This window comes from Sesamum indicum, linkage group LG7 (assembly GCF_000512975.1).
Source record: "Sesamum indicum cultivar Zhongzhi No. 13 linkage group LG7, S_indicum_v1.0, whole genome shotgun sequence".
Taxonomy (NCBI): domain Eukaryota; kingdom Viridiplantae; phylum Streptophyta; class Magnoliopsida; order Lamiales; family Pedaliaceae; genus Sesamum; species Sesamum indicum.
The window spans coordinates 7094090-7108785 of NC_026151.1; the positions used below are offsets into that span (position 1 = coordinate 7094090).

The 14696-nt window shown below is 35.1% G+C and overlaps 1 protein-coding gene across 1 annotated transcript; it reads left to right on the forward strand.

The window, feature by feature from the left end:
• LOC105166475 (kinesin-like protein KIN-12B) lies at window positions 4737–13293 on the forward strand. The gene is made up of 15 exons (XM_011085845.2): window positions 4737–5186; window positions 6134–6271; window positions 6373–6456; window positions 6608–6721; window positions 6829–6888; window positions 6989–7042; window positions 7139–7231; window positions 7413–7508; window positions 7695–7840; window positions 9038–9187; window positions 9478–10714; window positions 10793–10891; window positions 10980–11132; window positions 11217–12014; window positions 12696–13293. Exons 1-15 carry the CDS (start codon window positions 4884–4886, stop codon window positions 12915–12917), a joined length of 3747 nt encoding a protein of 1248 aa, XP_011084147.1. The 5' UTR covers window positions 4737–4883; the 3' UTR covers window positions 12918–13293.

Sequence of the window (14696 nt, forward strand, 5' to 3'; positions counted from 1 at the left end):
GTCATCATGTCCATTGGTATTCTACGCAATAGTTGAAATGCATCGTCCCAAACGGGTTCTTCGCCAATTCGGTGAGGCAAAATATTCCAGAAGCGACGGATACTCGTGATATGAGCCTCCATCAGATCTCCTGTAAAAATCACACGGGCACAAATTGGCACCTGCAACACATACAATAAATCACTAGATAGTAAAAATGAAATGACACGATTTTACAGAGGCCACCCACTTCCAATAAATGAGAAACAGAACGAGATTATTGGGAATGGTATTACAACATAACAAAAAATTTCGTGTCATCATCTACTGATATACGTGTGGAAAGCGGGTACCGACTTGGAAAAATACCTATGTTGCAAGTTGTGGTACGTTGTTATATAATATCACATACTTCATTTTAAATATTTTTTTTTACAACACTAGGCTCATTATTTATTTACAGAAGACGAGGTGAATGCCCTTGAAACTTTGTGTCAATTTAGGCCACAAAATATTGAAGGATATAGTCATTTGGTGGATAGATTCGAACACGGGTTACATATTATCAATGAAGCCATAACCCATCAGCCACAACAAATTGCATCTCCATCTGATGATGCTCCCACAACATCCCACAGGCAAAGAAAAAGTTCTAGCCGAATGTCTACTAGTTCAGTTGAATGTCATGGTGTTGGGGTGAATGTAGTTAGTCCTTCTACAGTATATACACCTCAGGATTATTACGTGTTTCAACCGCATCAAGATTATTACATGCCTCAACCTCTTCAAGATGATTGATTTCAATCGGCTCCATATATATCAAACCAAACACAAGATTATTTTTTACAAGTACATCTTGACCTTGGTTTTTGGTATTAATGAACCACATGCACCAAGATACAATATTTCACCAATTTTATTTTCATCATTTAGTGCATATCGTAACAATGTGGAGTCTAGTTCTGCAACAACATTAAGTCGGTTCGGTGGTGATGATAATGAGGCGCAAAATGAGCCAATGCAAAAAATGGTGAGGAAATAAGAAGACTCCGCGTCAGCGCCACAGACGCAATTGTGGAACTGGTGGACATTTTTGACATTTGAAATTGTATACTTCATTGCATTTTTTACAATTGTACAAATAGATATATACTATTATATTTGTATACTTAATTATAATTATTTAAATTAATATAATTTTAATATTATAATTTTTTAAACTTTAATATATTGTTAAAAATTAATTTCATATAATTAATTTATAAAATATTTAATTAAACAAAATAAAAAAAAAATTAATTTCATATAATTAATTTATAAAATATTTAATTAAACAAAATAAAATTAAAGAAAATACACCAAGTTGCGATTTCAGACAATGACATGAGGCCATTTTTTTTTAAAAAAAAAGATTTTTTAATGGGAGTCGCAGTTAGAAACCACAAGTCGTAATAATAATATTAATATATTAAAATAAATTATATTAATATAATTTTTTAATAAAAAATTATCTACCACACCCTGTTAGATGCGTAATTGTTCAAACCGTTGGATTTTCGCAAATGCTTTATCAAAATGAGTGAGGCCGCTCTCTTTAGAATCGTCTTGAAGAGACGAGTTTGATGGTGGTGGTTTGTGATCGAGATTCGTCCAGACGGCGATGAATCGACGGTAAATAGGTTCGGTGGTCATGGCCTGAGCCAGTCTCTCCGGTTATCGAAAACTCAAATTGAAGGTATGAAATTCAAGAGGAATCGAATGGTACCACTGGCAACCGGAAAATTATCGGCGAAAAAGGGGGCGAAAAATGCATTTTTTAGCCTTAATTTTAATTAACTTAATTATTAATTATAGTTAGTTTTATTTTTTAATTAACTTAATTATTAGATATTTAATTATAATTTTGTTTGATATATTTTTTATAATGTAATAAACTTGAATACAATTTATTTAATATTTTAGTCCTAATAGCAAAAAAATACACATAAAACAAACCAAGAGAAATCTTATTTTATTATGTACACATATAAAAGATACTTTAGTCCAAAATGACCTAAAACATTGACCAAAATGGCAGAAACAAACAACCAAGCGCACCACCCGTGCGTTTATGCCACTTCCCGTCAATTGTTAACAGAATGGGTTTTTTTTTGTTGAGTTTTACAAAATAAAAGGGTTTTTTTTTAATTATTTTCATAACATCGAGGGGTTTTTTAGCTTTCTCATCAAAACATAAGGGTAGAATGCATTTAGCCCACATTTTTTTGGGATGTAAAGTGGTACATTTATTGCCCAAAGTGATGTTTTAAGCTTTCTTGTTTTAGCATTGTTAATGGTTGTTTAACTATATAGGACTTATTCTGACAAATCTAAAGAGAGCATAAACTAAATAGGACATTTAACAATTTAATTAATTCCATCCGATTACAAAAATTACATATTAGTTATCCATTTAGACATCTTCGTCTTGCAGAATCAATCGGTGCAACAAACTCTTGCTCAAATCAGAAACCATATAAAAATGTAGAATCCACCTCTCTCTCTCTCCTCCAAGAACAAGTGTAAAACCTCTTATCTAGATTGTCACTTGTCCATGAGGTCTTCAAATGTGCGGTTTTATGACAATAACATTCAAGATCTGTGGCATTTTCAGATGTTTGTGACATGTTTTGCCTGTTAATCTTCAAGATAAGCAGCGAAAAAAATGATGCCTAAGGTTGCATAATTTTTTGTTGTCAAGAGATATAAAAATTTTAGGGCTCTTGGTGAGGGAAAAGGTGGATTTTGTTCCATATTCTACTTCACAAGGCAGCAATTAACAATAAAAGATTATTTTTTGGGTCCATAACGATTACTAACGGCACATGAACACGTGCCATTTTCATTAAAAGATAACGATTGGGAATCAAAGGAGTTAAAAAATTAAGATTTTGAGATTATATATGTCTACCAGGTAAAGTTCAGGACAAAAAAATGAGAATGTCTCTATCTAATGCGATCAAAAGTATAATTTTACGTTTTAAGTTTTGATTATATCAAACAACTTAAACAAAAAATACTATTATTTCCCTTCTTGCTTTCCTTTTCACTCCCTCTGTCTGTTACATTTTCCTTTTTCTCTCATTAAACCTCACGAAACCTTAATACAAACATGCAAATAGCTACTTATCACATCATTTGTTTGGATTTTCTTTTAGGCAAGCAGTGTAATGTTTAAAAGAAATGCATTTGGATTCTGAAATGCTTAAAATGTGTATTGAAAATGTGACGAGTGTTTGATATCATTATTTATGAGGTTTTGTAAATTTTCCAAATAAAGTGCATCTATTTTCAATGTTTTTATCGCATCAAGGGTAAATAGTATAATTGGTCCCTTAAGTTTGCGTTTAAAATCACTGAATCTATCATGTTGGTCCTTCTGATAATTTTTTGACAAAAATGTGGTCAGATTTTAACTTAAACAAATAAAATGATCAATAATTTTTTTTTCTCATTTTAATTCCATAAATTCAACAAAATTATCAAATTAGACATTTTCCTAGTTGGAAAAAAGTACTATATCTTCTGCCGAAGATGTTAGATGTTGGCCCTTAGCCAAGAACTGCTACTTTGGTGGCAAAGAAAAAACATGAGATAAAGTTTAAAATTGAAATTGTTGGCAGAAATACGATGCCTCAAATTTGGATGCTGAATGTGCTTATTTGAAAAATATTCCGATGTCTTAGAACGTGGCCTGATCATATTTAATTTATTTTATTTTATAAAAAAATTAAAAAATTATCCCCACAAACTAAGTCACGTACCAGTTACATGAACATTTTTGGACCATATTTGTGCAAAAAAAATTATTAGATTGGACGAAATTGAGGCAAAAACTAAAAACTTAAGAATACTAAAATCAAGAAAAGGCTCAGAGATTAAAGTAAGGCCATGTTTACATACCTGGATGGGATTAATGTATAATAGATAAATATGTGATAAAATCTGAGATATGTGTAAATAGAATAAATGTATTTTTTATTTACTTAGCATTACTGATTAGTTTTTGATAAAATAATCCAAAGTTTACTTTATTTGATTAAAATCATGATAAATGTATGTTTTAACATAATTGCACCCAAATTAATGTACTTGAGGGATAAATTGGACATTTTGTTATTTAAATTATGAATATAATATGCAATGCATTTTTAATCCCAACCAAGTGGGCCATTTGGGATTATTTATCCAGCCATAATGGGCTAGATGACAATCTTGTCTTAGTCTTAATTTTGGTAGCAATATCACATGTCTAATGAGACAATTCCGTGCTTGTCTATTTTTAAGTAAATAAAATATTAACATGGATGGAGTCAGATGTCACAAAAGATTTGTTTGACTTGCAATAAGTCAGTATTAAGCCGGTTGAGGGTAAATATTGATTTTTATTCAGATTTTTTTGTTCATATCAACATATTTTGTGAATTTTGACTAATAGATGGATCTATTTATTAGTTAGAAGCTAACTTCAGGAATACTACATGTAATTTTTTAAATTAAAAAAAGTTTATATATAATTATATGAAATTTGAGGAGAGGAGAGTGTAATTACCCCTAAAAAAAACCTAACATCAAATGACTTGTAATTTAATTTTGGAATGGAATTATAATGGTCGGGACCCGACCCAGTGAGATGGGCCCAAGCCCGAACGTGGTGGCCCCAAATGCAAGCGCTCGCCAGATCCGAAATTGGGGAAAAAAAAGGGGAAAAATTTCCCCCAAAAGTTCAATTCAAATTCTCCCTCTCCTCCCCCACTCCAACGGCTACCCAACTCTCTCTCTACTGTCCAATTTCTTGTGTGTCTCTCTCTAAGATCTCACTCCACACAAGCATATAGCCTCTCCCTCGCGCTTCCATTTCCGAAATGAAGCATTTCATGATGCCAAGAAACCAAATCTTGAGAGAAAATCATGAAGCCGTCGCAGCATCTCCCAACCCTAAATCGAAGCCGACCACACCAAACCCCAGCAGTCGGAAGCTCAAATCCAGTAAAGAGAACGCGCCGCCGACGCCGGCATCAGATCCGAACGTTGGGACATCGTCTCCCGCCACCAAGATGAAGAGTCCGCTCCCTCCGCGTCCGCCGCTCAAGCGCAAGCTCAGCGTAGAGTCTACGGTGGCGGAGAATTGTGGAGGGGCTGCTAATTCATTAGACTCCGGTGTGAAGGTGGACTTCTTTTTCGTTAATCTTATGTCTTGACTGGTTACTGTATATTTTTCGTTGTATTGAGTTATTTCATTTGTTTGGCCGGAGAAACCCTGAATTTTGCTCGACGAGTTCTTGTAGGTCATTTTATCTTGGGATTTTATCTGTAAGTTTCAGTTAATTGCACTCTTTTTTTAATAATTAAACTAAATGGCGCCTTAAGTTATATTCTATGTGAATGCTGTGCAATACATTGAAGTGTCCTTCAGCATTTTCATTTGTGGTCAAAAAAATATTTATCCAATAAATCAACATGGAATTGCTGCAGCCTTCAATTTCTGGCTCATCCTAGCAATTGTTGTAACCAGAATGTTAAGGAGAATATACTTTCTATTAAATGTGTCCATAGGCTAAGACAAATCTTCTTTCAGTTGGCCATTTATATTCAGTTGTCTATCATGTGAACTGAAAAATATGAAATATGTTTATGTTACAGTTCAATACCAGTAGTAACTATATTACTTTCCCCTGTTTCCTGTTTCCCATCTTCCAGGAGTAACTATATTACTTTTCCCTGTTTCCTGTTTCCCATCTTCTTCATGTGACGAAATTTGGGATGTATTCATGTATATGAATAGAGTTACTGTATAAATCTTTTATTTAAAGAATGAACTTCTACAATCTTAGTTTGTGTTTCATACATCATCTGAACTTTTCATGCTTTTGACAAAAGCTAAATTGATATTAAAAGTGAAGCTGAAAACCTTTAATATGTTGGGGAACTTGTTTTTTTTTCTTATCTGCCTTAGTCTTTGTAGTGTTGATTGTTATCTCCTAAAAGTGAACTTTGGTTTCAGCATAGCTAATTGAATGTATTTTCCTGTTTGTAACCTAAGAAAGATCCACCATCTGAGCATATATGATAAGTTTTATAAGTTTATAATGTGTACTTTAACTAAATACACTAGGTAATAGTTCGTGTGAGACCACCAAACAATGATGAAGAAGATGGAGGAAATGTAGTTCAGAAAATTACAGAAGATTCCTTAACAATATCGGGGCAGGCCTTTACATTCGACTCTGTTGCTGATATTCAGTCAAAACAGGCAAGACTCTTATCGATCATTTTTCTTGTCTGAGAAACTGATAATAACAATGTAAAGGATGGAGAACTGATGAAACTTTATTTTGGACATATCTGTTTCAGAGTGATATATTCGAGCTCGTAGGTGCACCACTTGTTGAAAATTGTCTTGCTGGGTTTAATAGCTCTGTGTTTGCGTATGGACAGGTAATATTCACTTCTACTTATGGATTTCAAATGATTCCTCAGTAAATTTATCTTTTCATAGCAATACACCAATGACATCATTTGCACATGGATGATGTTATGCAAGAAGTAGTTTTGCTAAAACTGACATTTGGATCATTTGATTGATTAGACTGGCAGTGGGAAAACATACACCATTTGGGGCGCATCCAATGCCTTGTTGGAGGAAGATCAGCAAGGTTTAGCACCACGTGTATTCCACAGACTCTTTGAACGGATTGAAGAGGTGGCTTCCCAATTATTTTTCTGTATAAAGTTTTTGTACTATAGCATACATCGTTTCATAATCTGGTAGCTTTTATCATTTTTTTGGTTTACGCCTTTTTCATACAGGAGCAAGTGAAGCAAGCTGACAGACAGCTGGTGTATATGTGCCGCTGCTCTTTCCTTGAGGTGGGTTGATCCGATTTATTTTTTGTGCTCTAGCTAAAATTTCTACTGCTCAATTTATCTCTTATTATCTCTACTGAATATTTGAGCGTCATGTTTACAGATATACAATGAACAAATAACTGATTTATTGGATCCAAGTCAAAAGAACCTCCAGGTAAAAGGAATATATATACTTCAGTAAACTTCTAACTGGTGTTTGATTTCATCTCATAAATGTAATTTTGTTTTTGTTGTCTGCTTCTTGTTCCAGATTAGGGAAGATGTTAAAACTGGTGTGTATGTTGAAAATTTAAGAGAGGAGTGTGTATCCTCTATGAAAGATGTGTCACAACTCCTGACAAAGGTTTGTTCTTTGTGATAGCCTATATTTGCTTCAAAATTGTAACCTTTTAAGAAGATGGAGGTTTAGGTAGATCTCACTGTTCTTCTTTTTTGTTCCTATTGTCCTTGAGAAATTTAGGTAGCATGTAAATGTGAAATAGGTTGTAGGACATTCAACTTATTTTGGCTGCATAATTTTGCAGGGGTTGTCAAACCGGAGAACCAGTGCTACACGTGTAAATGCTGAAAGTTCTCGTTCCCACAGTGTTTTCACATGTGTTGTTGAATCACGCAGCAAGGTAATGGACACCTTATTGAAACTTTTTACTCTTGGCTTATTGTATCTGTGCGTTGTGGTTGTCTGTCTCATTCATATGCATGAGTATGACTTGCACCTCTTACTTCTATGTGTATTCTCATGTTTTGATGCTTACTTGTTAACTTGCACAATCTTCTGCTAAATCATCAAATCTTATGTGTTATAGAGTGCAGCTGATGGTTTAAGCCGCTTAAAGATGAGCAGAATCAATTTTGTTGACCTTGCTGGATCTGAGAGGCAAAAGCAAACGGGTGCAGCTGGAGAACGCTTGAAGGAAGCAGGGAATATTAACCGTTCACTTTCACAACTTGGGTATGTTTTTCAGTATATATGACATTCTACAAATGAAGAGGACAAAATTGCTGTCTTTCGGTTAACTTGGTCTATCAATTTTTTATGTAGTTTCTTTATCTATTTTTTTTCTCTCTCTGACCCACTTTTCCTATAGACGCAGTTTACTTTATGTTTGTTTTTAGCAAGCGCTGGTTCTTATTTCTTTTAATGCATGTAGCTGCATATTTTTGTTACAGCCAGTGATGCCTGTGTTACAGGGCTCATGATTTCCTTAGTGTAGTGTCTAACGATTAAGTAGAAATGGTGAGTTATGAGAAGGTAGATCCTTGTTGAGACATATATATGAGGAATTTACTTTTACCAAAACTTGTAATGACATTGAGAAAAGAACTTTTATGAGGTTCTTAATGGATAGAATCTATGTCTTTTTGTTGAAACCTATACTGTTCAAAGGACTTGATCTCTATCTATTGACCATTTTATATTCTGCTAATTTGATGCATGTTTATAATTGTCTCTAGAAACTTGTTCAAATTCTTTTCTATATTTATAAACCAATAATCTAATTTTGACTCCTTAGCTTTTTCGGTTCCTTGACTTTCTTAAATTCTGTTATTCTAAAGGAAGCGAAGGAAAACAAGAAGTGCGATCATTTGAATTTGATAATGTTTGTGGATGGTAAAATACTACTTCGCTATAGCAACAAAATACTCCAGCTGTCAAAGATCAAGTTTATCTCTTTAAGATGTGGATTCTCTAATCTCAAGTAGATGCTAAGTGAGAATACAGTAGGGTAAAACATAGAAACATAAATTGTGTACTGATCCAAAGCTGTATAGGATGCAGTCCGACATATAGATACTACTCTGTGTTCTGTTTTGACAAATACTATTCAAGCTTCATTGGCTAAGAGAAGTACTTTTGTTAAGGACTTTGGAGATCATAATTTCTTTCAGGCTAGGCTGCGATGCTGCATGAGTTTTATAAACAAAGAACCAGCTAACGTGCTCATGGATTATAACGTAATTCGGGTTTTGAAACATCTTTTGAATTCTGGCTAGTTGTTTGACCATGATCACATGATCAACTCCTGTTTACATAAATCACATTCATTGTATTGTTTTTTTATCTATTTAACTTTCATTTATATTATGTCAAGATTTTGGAACACATGTCGATATTTCTAGCTAATTGAGTTCTCTATGAGATTTGCAGGAACTTGATAAATATTTTGGCAGAAGTATCCCAGACAGGAAAACAGCGGCACATCCCATATAGAGATTCGAAGTTGACTTTTTTGTTACAGGAATCTCTGGGTGGGAATGCAAAATTGGCAATGATATGTGCAGTTTCTCCATCTCAAAGGTGTGATGTTCAAGTCCTGTTTATCAGTAATTTGTTTTTCCAGAAGATAAATGAGTTTCTTCCTAAACTAAATAATCCATGCTTTTTTTTTGGTTGGGGGGGGGGGTGGTCACTACTCTTAATATCACGAATGAGCATCTGAGTGAGCAGTGCTATAAGAATTTTAGAGTCTCTTAGTTCGTGCTTTAGAATGATTTAATCTTCCTATCATCATAATTGTTAAGAATCAAAGTAGGAGAAGAATCTTAAATGTTTGTGTTGTCTGATGAAATATCATGCTCATTTGGCAGCTGTAAGAGCGAGACTCTCAGTACACTAAGATTTGCGCAACGTGCTAAAGCAATCAAGAATAAAGCAGTCATTAATGAGGAAATGCAAGATGACGTAAATGTCTTGAGAGAAGTGATTCGACAGCTGAGGGATGAGCTGCATCGAATGAAAGCAAATAATGATCAAACAGGTCAAACTGGAGCTTATGCCACTGGATGGAGTGCACGAAGAAGTTTGAATCTCTTGAGATTTAGCCTCAACCGGCCGATGATGTTACCTCATGTTGAGGATGATAGTGATGAAGAAATGGAGATTGTGGATACAGATGAGACAATGCCTGTAATCCCTGAAGAAAGATGCTTGCGTTCACCTGAACAAGGTTATGAAGATACAGATGTCAATATGGAAGATGCAGTACTTGAAACAGTTGACCAGGACAAAGTTAATATCATCAGCCATCAATTGAGAGGTACAGAGTCAGAGATTTCTCTTGAAAGAAAGTCGGAGATGGTACTTGATAATGGTTCTTGTGGACCGTCTGAAGTTGTGGAATTCGCTCCCTCTGTTGTTGAAGAACTGCAAAATGACAGTGTATCTAGGGAACTTGTGGAGAAATGTCCCTCAATACGACTTTCTGCAGATGCGGAAAACACATCTGACAAGGCCACAAGTTGCATTGAAGATGGTACAGAGTCCAATCTAAGAATTGTTCCAATTGATGTCTCCCCTGTTCTGAAGTCTCCCACTCCTAGTGTGTCACCAAGACTGAACAGTAGCAGGAAAAGCCTTAGAACCTCATCAACAGCAGCTGCTTCTCAGAGTATTCCAACTCAGAGTAAACTGGAGGCTGCTCATGCATCCATCGCAAAGCCTTCGAACAGCATCTGCTTGAATTCTCTCTCTAATCGGAAGCCTCGTTTTGCATCAACTCAACATTTAGCTGCTACTCTTCACCGTGGTCTTGAAATTATTGAGAGTAAACGCCTCACTCCAGCTCAAAGACGGTCATCGTTTAGATTCTCTTGCATGACGGCTGATGTTAAAACACTTGTACCAGTCATCAAAATCGATGTGGGTGTTCAAACAGTGTTTCATGATGATGAGTCAACGAACAAGGATCCAGAAGAATTTTTGTGTAGTAAATGCAAGACTGGGAACTGCCAGCAAGAGCTTATAGAAAATGATGATGGGCAAAATATGCAGTTAGTACCTGTCAGTTTACCATCGCATGACCAATGCAAGAAGCAAGTTCCTAAAGTATGTAGGCTGTGCACAGGTAGAATTTTATATCCTTTTATTTCCTCAATTCTCATCAAGTAAAATCTATTCTTTCAGGCAGTAGAAAAGGTACTGGCTGGAGCTATTCGGAGAGAGATGGCACTAGAGGAGATGTGTGCCAAACAAAATTCCGAGATCATGCAACTTAATCGTTTGGTAGGTTTGTCTAGTTATAAGAAAAAACCTACTTTACTATCTGAACCTCTTAATTTGACATGATCTCCATTCCTGACCATGTACACAGATCCAGCAATACAAACATGAGAGAGAGTGTAACGCCATAATTGGTCAAACTCGTGAAGATAAAATTGCTCGTCTTGAAAGCCTAATGGATGGAATATTACCTACTGAGGAGTTTATGGAGGAAGAGTTATTATCACTTACTCATGAACACAAGGTATAACTGACATCTCTTAATAATGTCAACTGGACAGCCGAAATGTTTCTGCTAATTCATCAAAATGTTATCTTGTGGCTGCAGATTCTTCAGGAACAATATGATAACCACCCTGATGTCTTGAGAACAAATATTGAGTTAAAAAGAGTTCAAGAAGAATTGGAAAGATATCAGAATTTCTTTGACTTGGGTGAGAGAGATGTTTTGTTGGAAGAAATACAAGACTTGAGAACTCAGCTGCAGTTTTATCTGGATTCTTCATCCAAGACGTCAAAAAAACAAACCCCTCTACTACAGCTAACTTCTTCATGTGAGCCAAGCATGGTTGCCTCTTTGTCTACTACTCCAGATTCAACTGGGAATAGTGAGGAGACACTTCGGCTGGAGAGAATTCAGTGGACTGAAGCAGAGAGCAAATGGATCTCCCTTGTAGAAGAACTTAGAATGGAACTTGAAGCCAGTCGATCACTTGCTCAGAAACAAAAACAAGAGCTGAATATGGAAAAGAAGTGTTCTGAAGAGCTTAAGGAAGCAATGCAGATGGCAATGGAAGGCCATGCACGCATGCTTGAACAATACGCCGAGCTTGAAGAGAAACACATTCAACTGCTTGCTAGACATCGGAAGATTCAAGATGGAATTGAAGATGTCAAGAAAGCAGCAACAAGGGCTGGTGTAAGAGGTGCAGAATCTAAATTTATCAATGCCCTTGCCGCAGAGATTTCAGCACTTAAAGTTGAAAGAGAAAAGGAGAGACGATACTTTAGGGATGAAAACAAAGGGCTTCAGGCCCAACTGAGGGATACTGCCGAAGCTGTTCAGGCTGCTGGAGAATTACTTGTGCGGCTTAAAGAAGCAGAAGAGGCTGTGGCTGCTGCAGAGGTGAGTTCAGACTTTTGTACTTTCTTGGTGTTACTTGATGTTCCATTATCTAATTTGTCTTGCTTCAAAAGTCAAAAGGGGGTTTAAGTGCTAACTTGGATGTCCTGGTCCTAGTTTTAGTTCCATCTCTCCTTTTCCTGACCTTTATGAAACCCAAGCGTGCCAGTTCGTCCGCCCTCACCATATCTGCTAGAAGAAAAGCTTACTCTGCGATCCTTGTTCGGCCTCCGAAAAAATCATCAACCCTCATGTTTAAATAAATATATTTACCCAAGATTTCTCCTTTAACAATGATACTTGTTCACGATTAGCAAGCTCAAGTAGTTTGCACTTACTGCCCCTTTAGAATATGAGTGCATTGTTGATCTCTTAAGGTTAAAATATAGAAAGCTGGGATCAAATAAACTTTAGAGCCTGCTTTGTATTAAGGCACAAACTCCACTTATCAAGCAAAATCCGCTGTTCATAACTTTATACGAGTACTCAAAACAGTTTTTGGGTGAGTGCTCTAACCAGGAAATTTGGTTTTATAATTCGGAAACTGTGTCTGACCATGGATTTACTCTTCAATAATGCCAAATTTTCTCATTAATATTTCCTTACATGTTCTCTTTGTTTTAGTATAAAATTCACTTAATATGTAAAACTGAGAACTACATGCTTAATTTCATAAACATGCAGAAACGTGCTAGGATGGCAGAGCAGGAGACCGAGAATGCCTACAAAGAGATAGACAAATTGAACAAGTTGCTTGCAGCCTCTCACATGCCTAAAGAGGAATTTTCTGCTGAGGATACTGAGGGAGCCGTCGCTGACCAGCAATGGCGAGAGGAATTCGCTCCATCATATGGAGTTGAAGAACCCTCGTCATGGTTCTCCGGGTACGACCGTTGCAACATATAAACTCTCAATTCTTTTAACCATTTAATTGTATTGGCCGTTGTTGTATGTAATACAGTTTGTGTCATATACTAAAAAGAAAAAATTGTAGTTCTTCCCCGAGCTTTCTAATACACAAACAAATCTCACCATTCGTGAAGCGTCTATGTTGTTCCATTTGTATTTAAAATTTTAAACTTAAAAAAAAAAAAAACGAATTTCGGATTCATTACATCCTACTGTGAAATAGACAAGGTATTCATCTGCAGCAAATGTATTGTTGGTATGGTATGGATAGAGTGGACCCAATGGGTGAGACAAATAGGACATGTTGAGAGATATGAACAATGAAGATGATGTGAAGTTAGCGCAGATCATTTATTTGTTTGGTTTTGGTGTCAAGAGGATAGGGGGCAATCTCACACCAGCTCTATTTGAAAAGCAGAAGACAGTCCACAAGTGCTTATATTTTGTTATCAAACTCTATTCCATTCCATGGAGACCATAAAACAGGTAGCTAGTGACATTGTCTGTCTTCTCCTGACAAAGTGTAGGTATCTTGTGGACCATTTCAGCCAGAAGAACCATATTTTAGCTTCAAAAAGAAGATAGAAGAGTACCAAGTAGATCTTCATCCCCAGCCATTCATTTCCCCAATCATATTTAACAAATATCCAATTTCCTTCTCCTTTTTTTTTTTGGTGGGTATGTGTGTGTGGAAGAATAGAAAATAAGGGTTTGAAGACTATATTACAAATTCAATTGGTGCGAAAGTGACCTACGTATGGCATTAGCCATACTATAACAAAAGGGGAAGGTTGGCGACAAAAAAAATAGTAATAATTTAAATTTTGTATAATTATATCTATCAAGAGATAATTTTGGGTTTTTTTTTTTAATCATAGTAATAAGTTTAATTATTTTAATAATGACAATTTTTTGTGAAAGTTGTCAACAGCCAAAATTAGTGACAAAAAAATGTGCATAAAATTGTCATTAGAAGTAATTAATGATATATATACCAACAATTCAGACGAATTGTTGTATTTGTGTTGTTAATAATTTTATAACAGTTTTTGTTATTAATAATTATATTGTGACAATATCAGAATTATATAAAACACGCTTTGTTAACTAAAAAATTATTGAAAAAGTTGATGTTTTAGTTTAGATCAGACTCTTATTACACTAAGATTCACAAATAGCCCAAACCCATTTCTCAATTCTTGTAAACTTGAAATGATCCCAATTAGGCATCAAAGTGGACCACATCTACGTGGACAACTCTCCACTTCTTCCTCATGCAAACAGTTCCACTTATGGGGTAAATTATATTTAAAACTCATTGATGTTAGTTTTAAATACACAACCACTGTCTATTTTTTTTTTTTATAAATTATAGGTACAGCCTTTTAAAGAATATTCGTGTAATATATTTTAAAAGATATTTATGTAATTTTTTTTCATGAATAGGAGCGTATTGTCATTACAACCACAACCTCAAAAAGTGTAATTATAATTATGTAAAAGATATCGAGACTCTTTGTGTATTTTGGCCTAATCTCAAGGAGCACCCAGTGTATTTATCCTAATACATTCAATAAATGAGCTCAAAATGAATTTGATCATACCTTAACAGCGTTCAACTTTAAAAGAGTGGTCAATCATATGATCAAATTCACTATACAATTAATTGGGTTGGGTCAAACTGGATCAGAAATGACAAGATTTCACTTCATTACACTTGAACCAAATATCACACCTAACCTTAATTAAAGCAAAATGCAACTTAAGTAGAAAGAA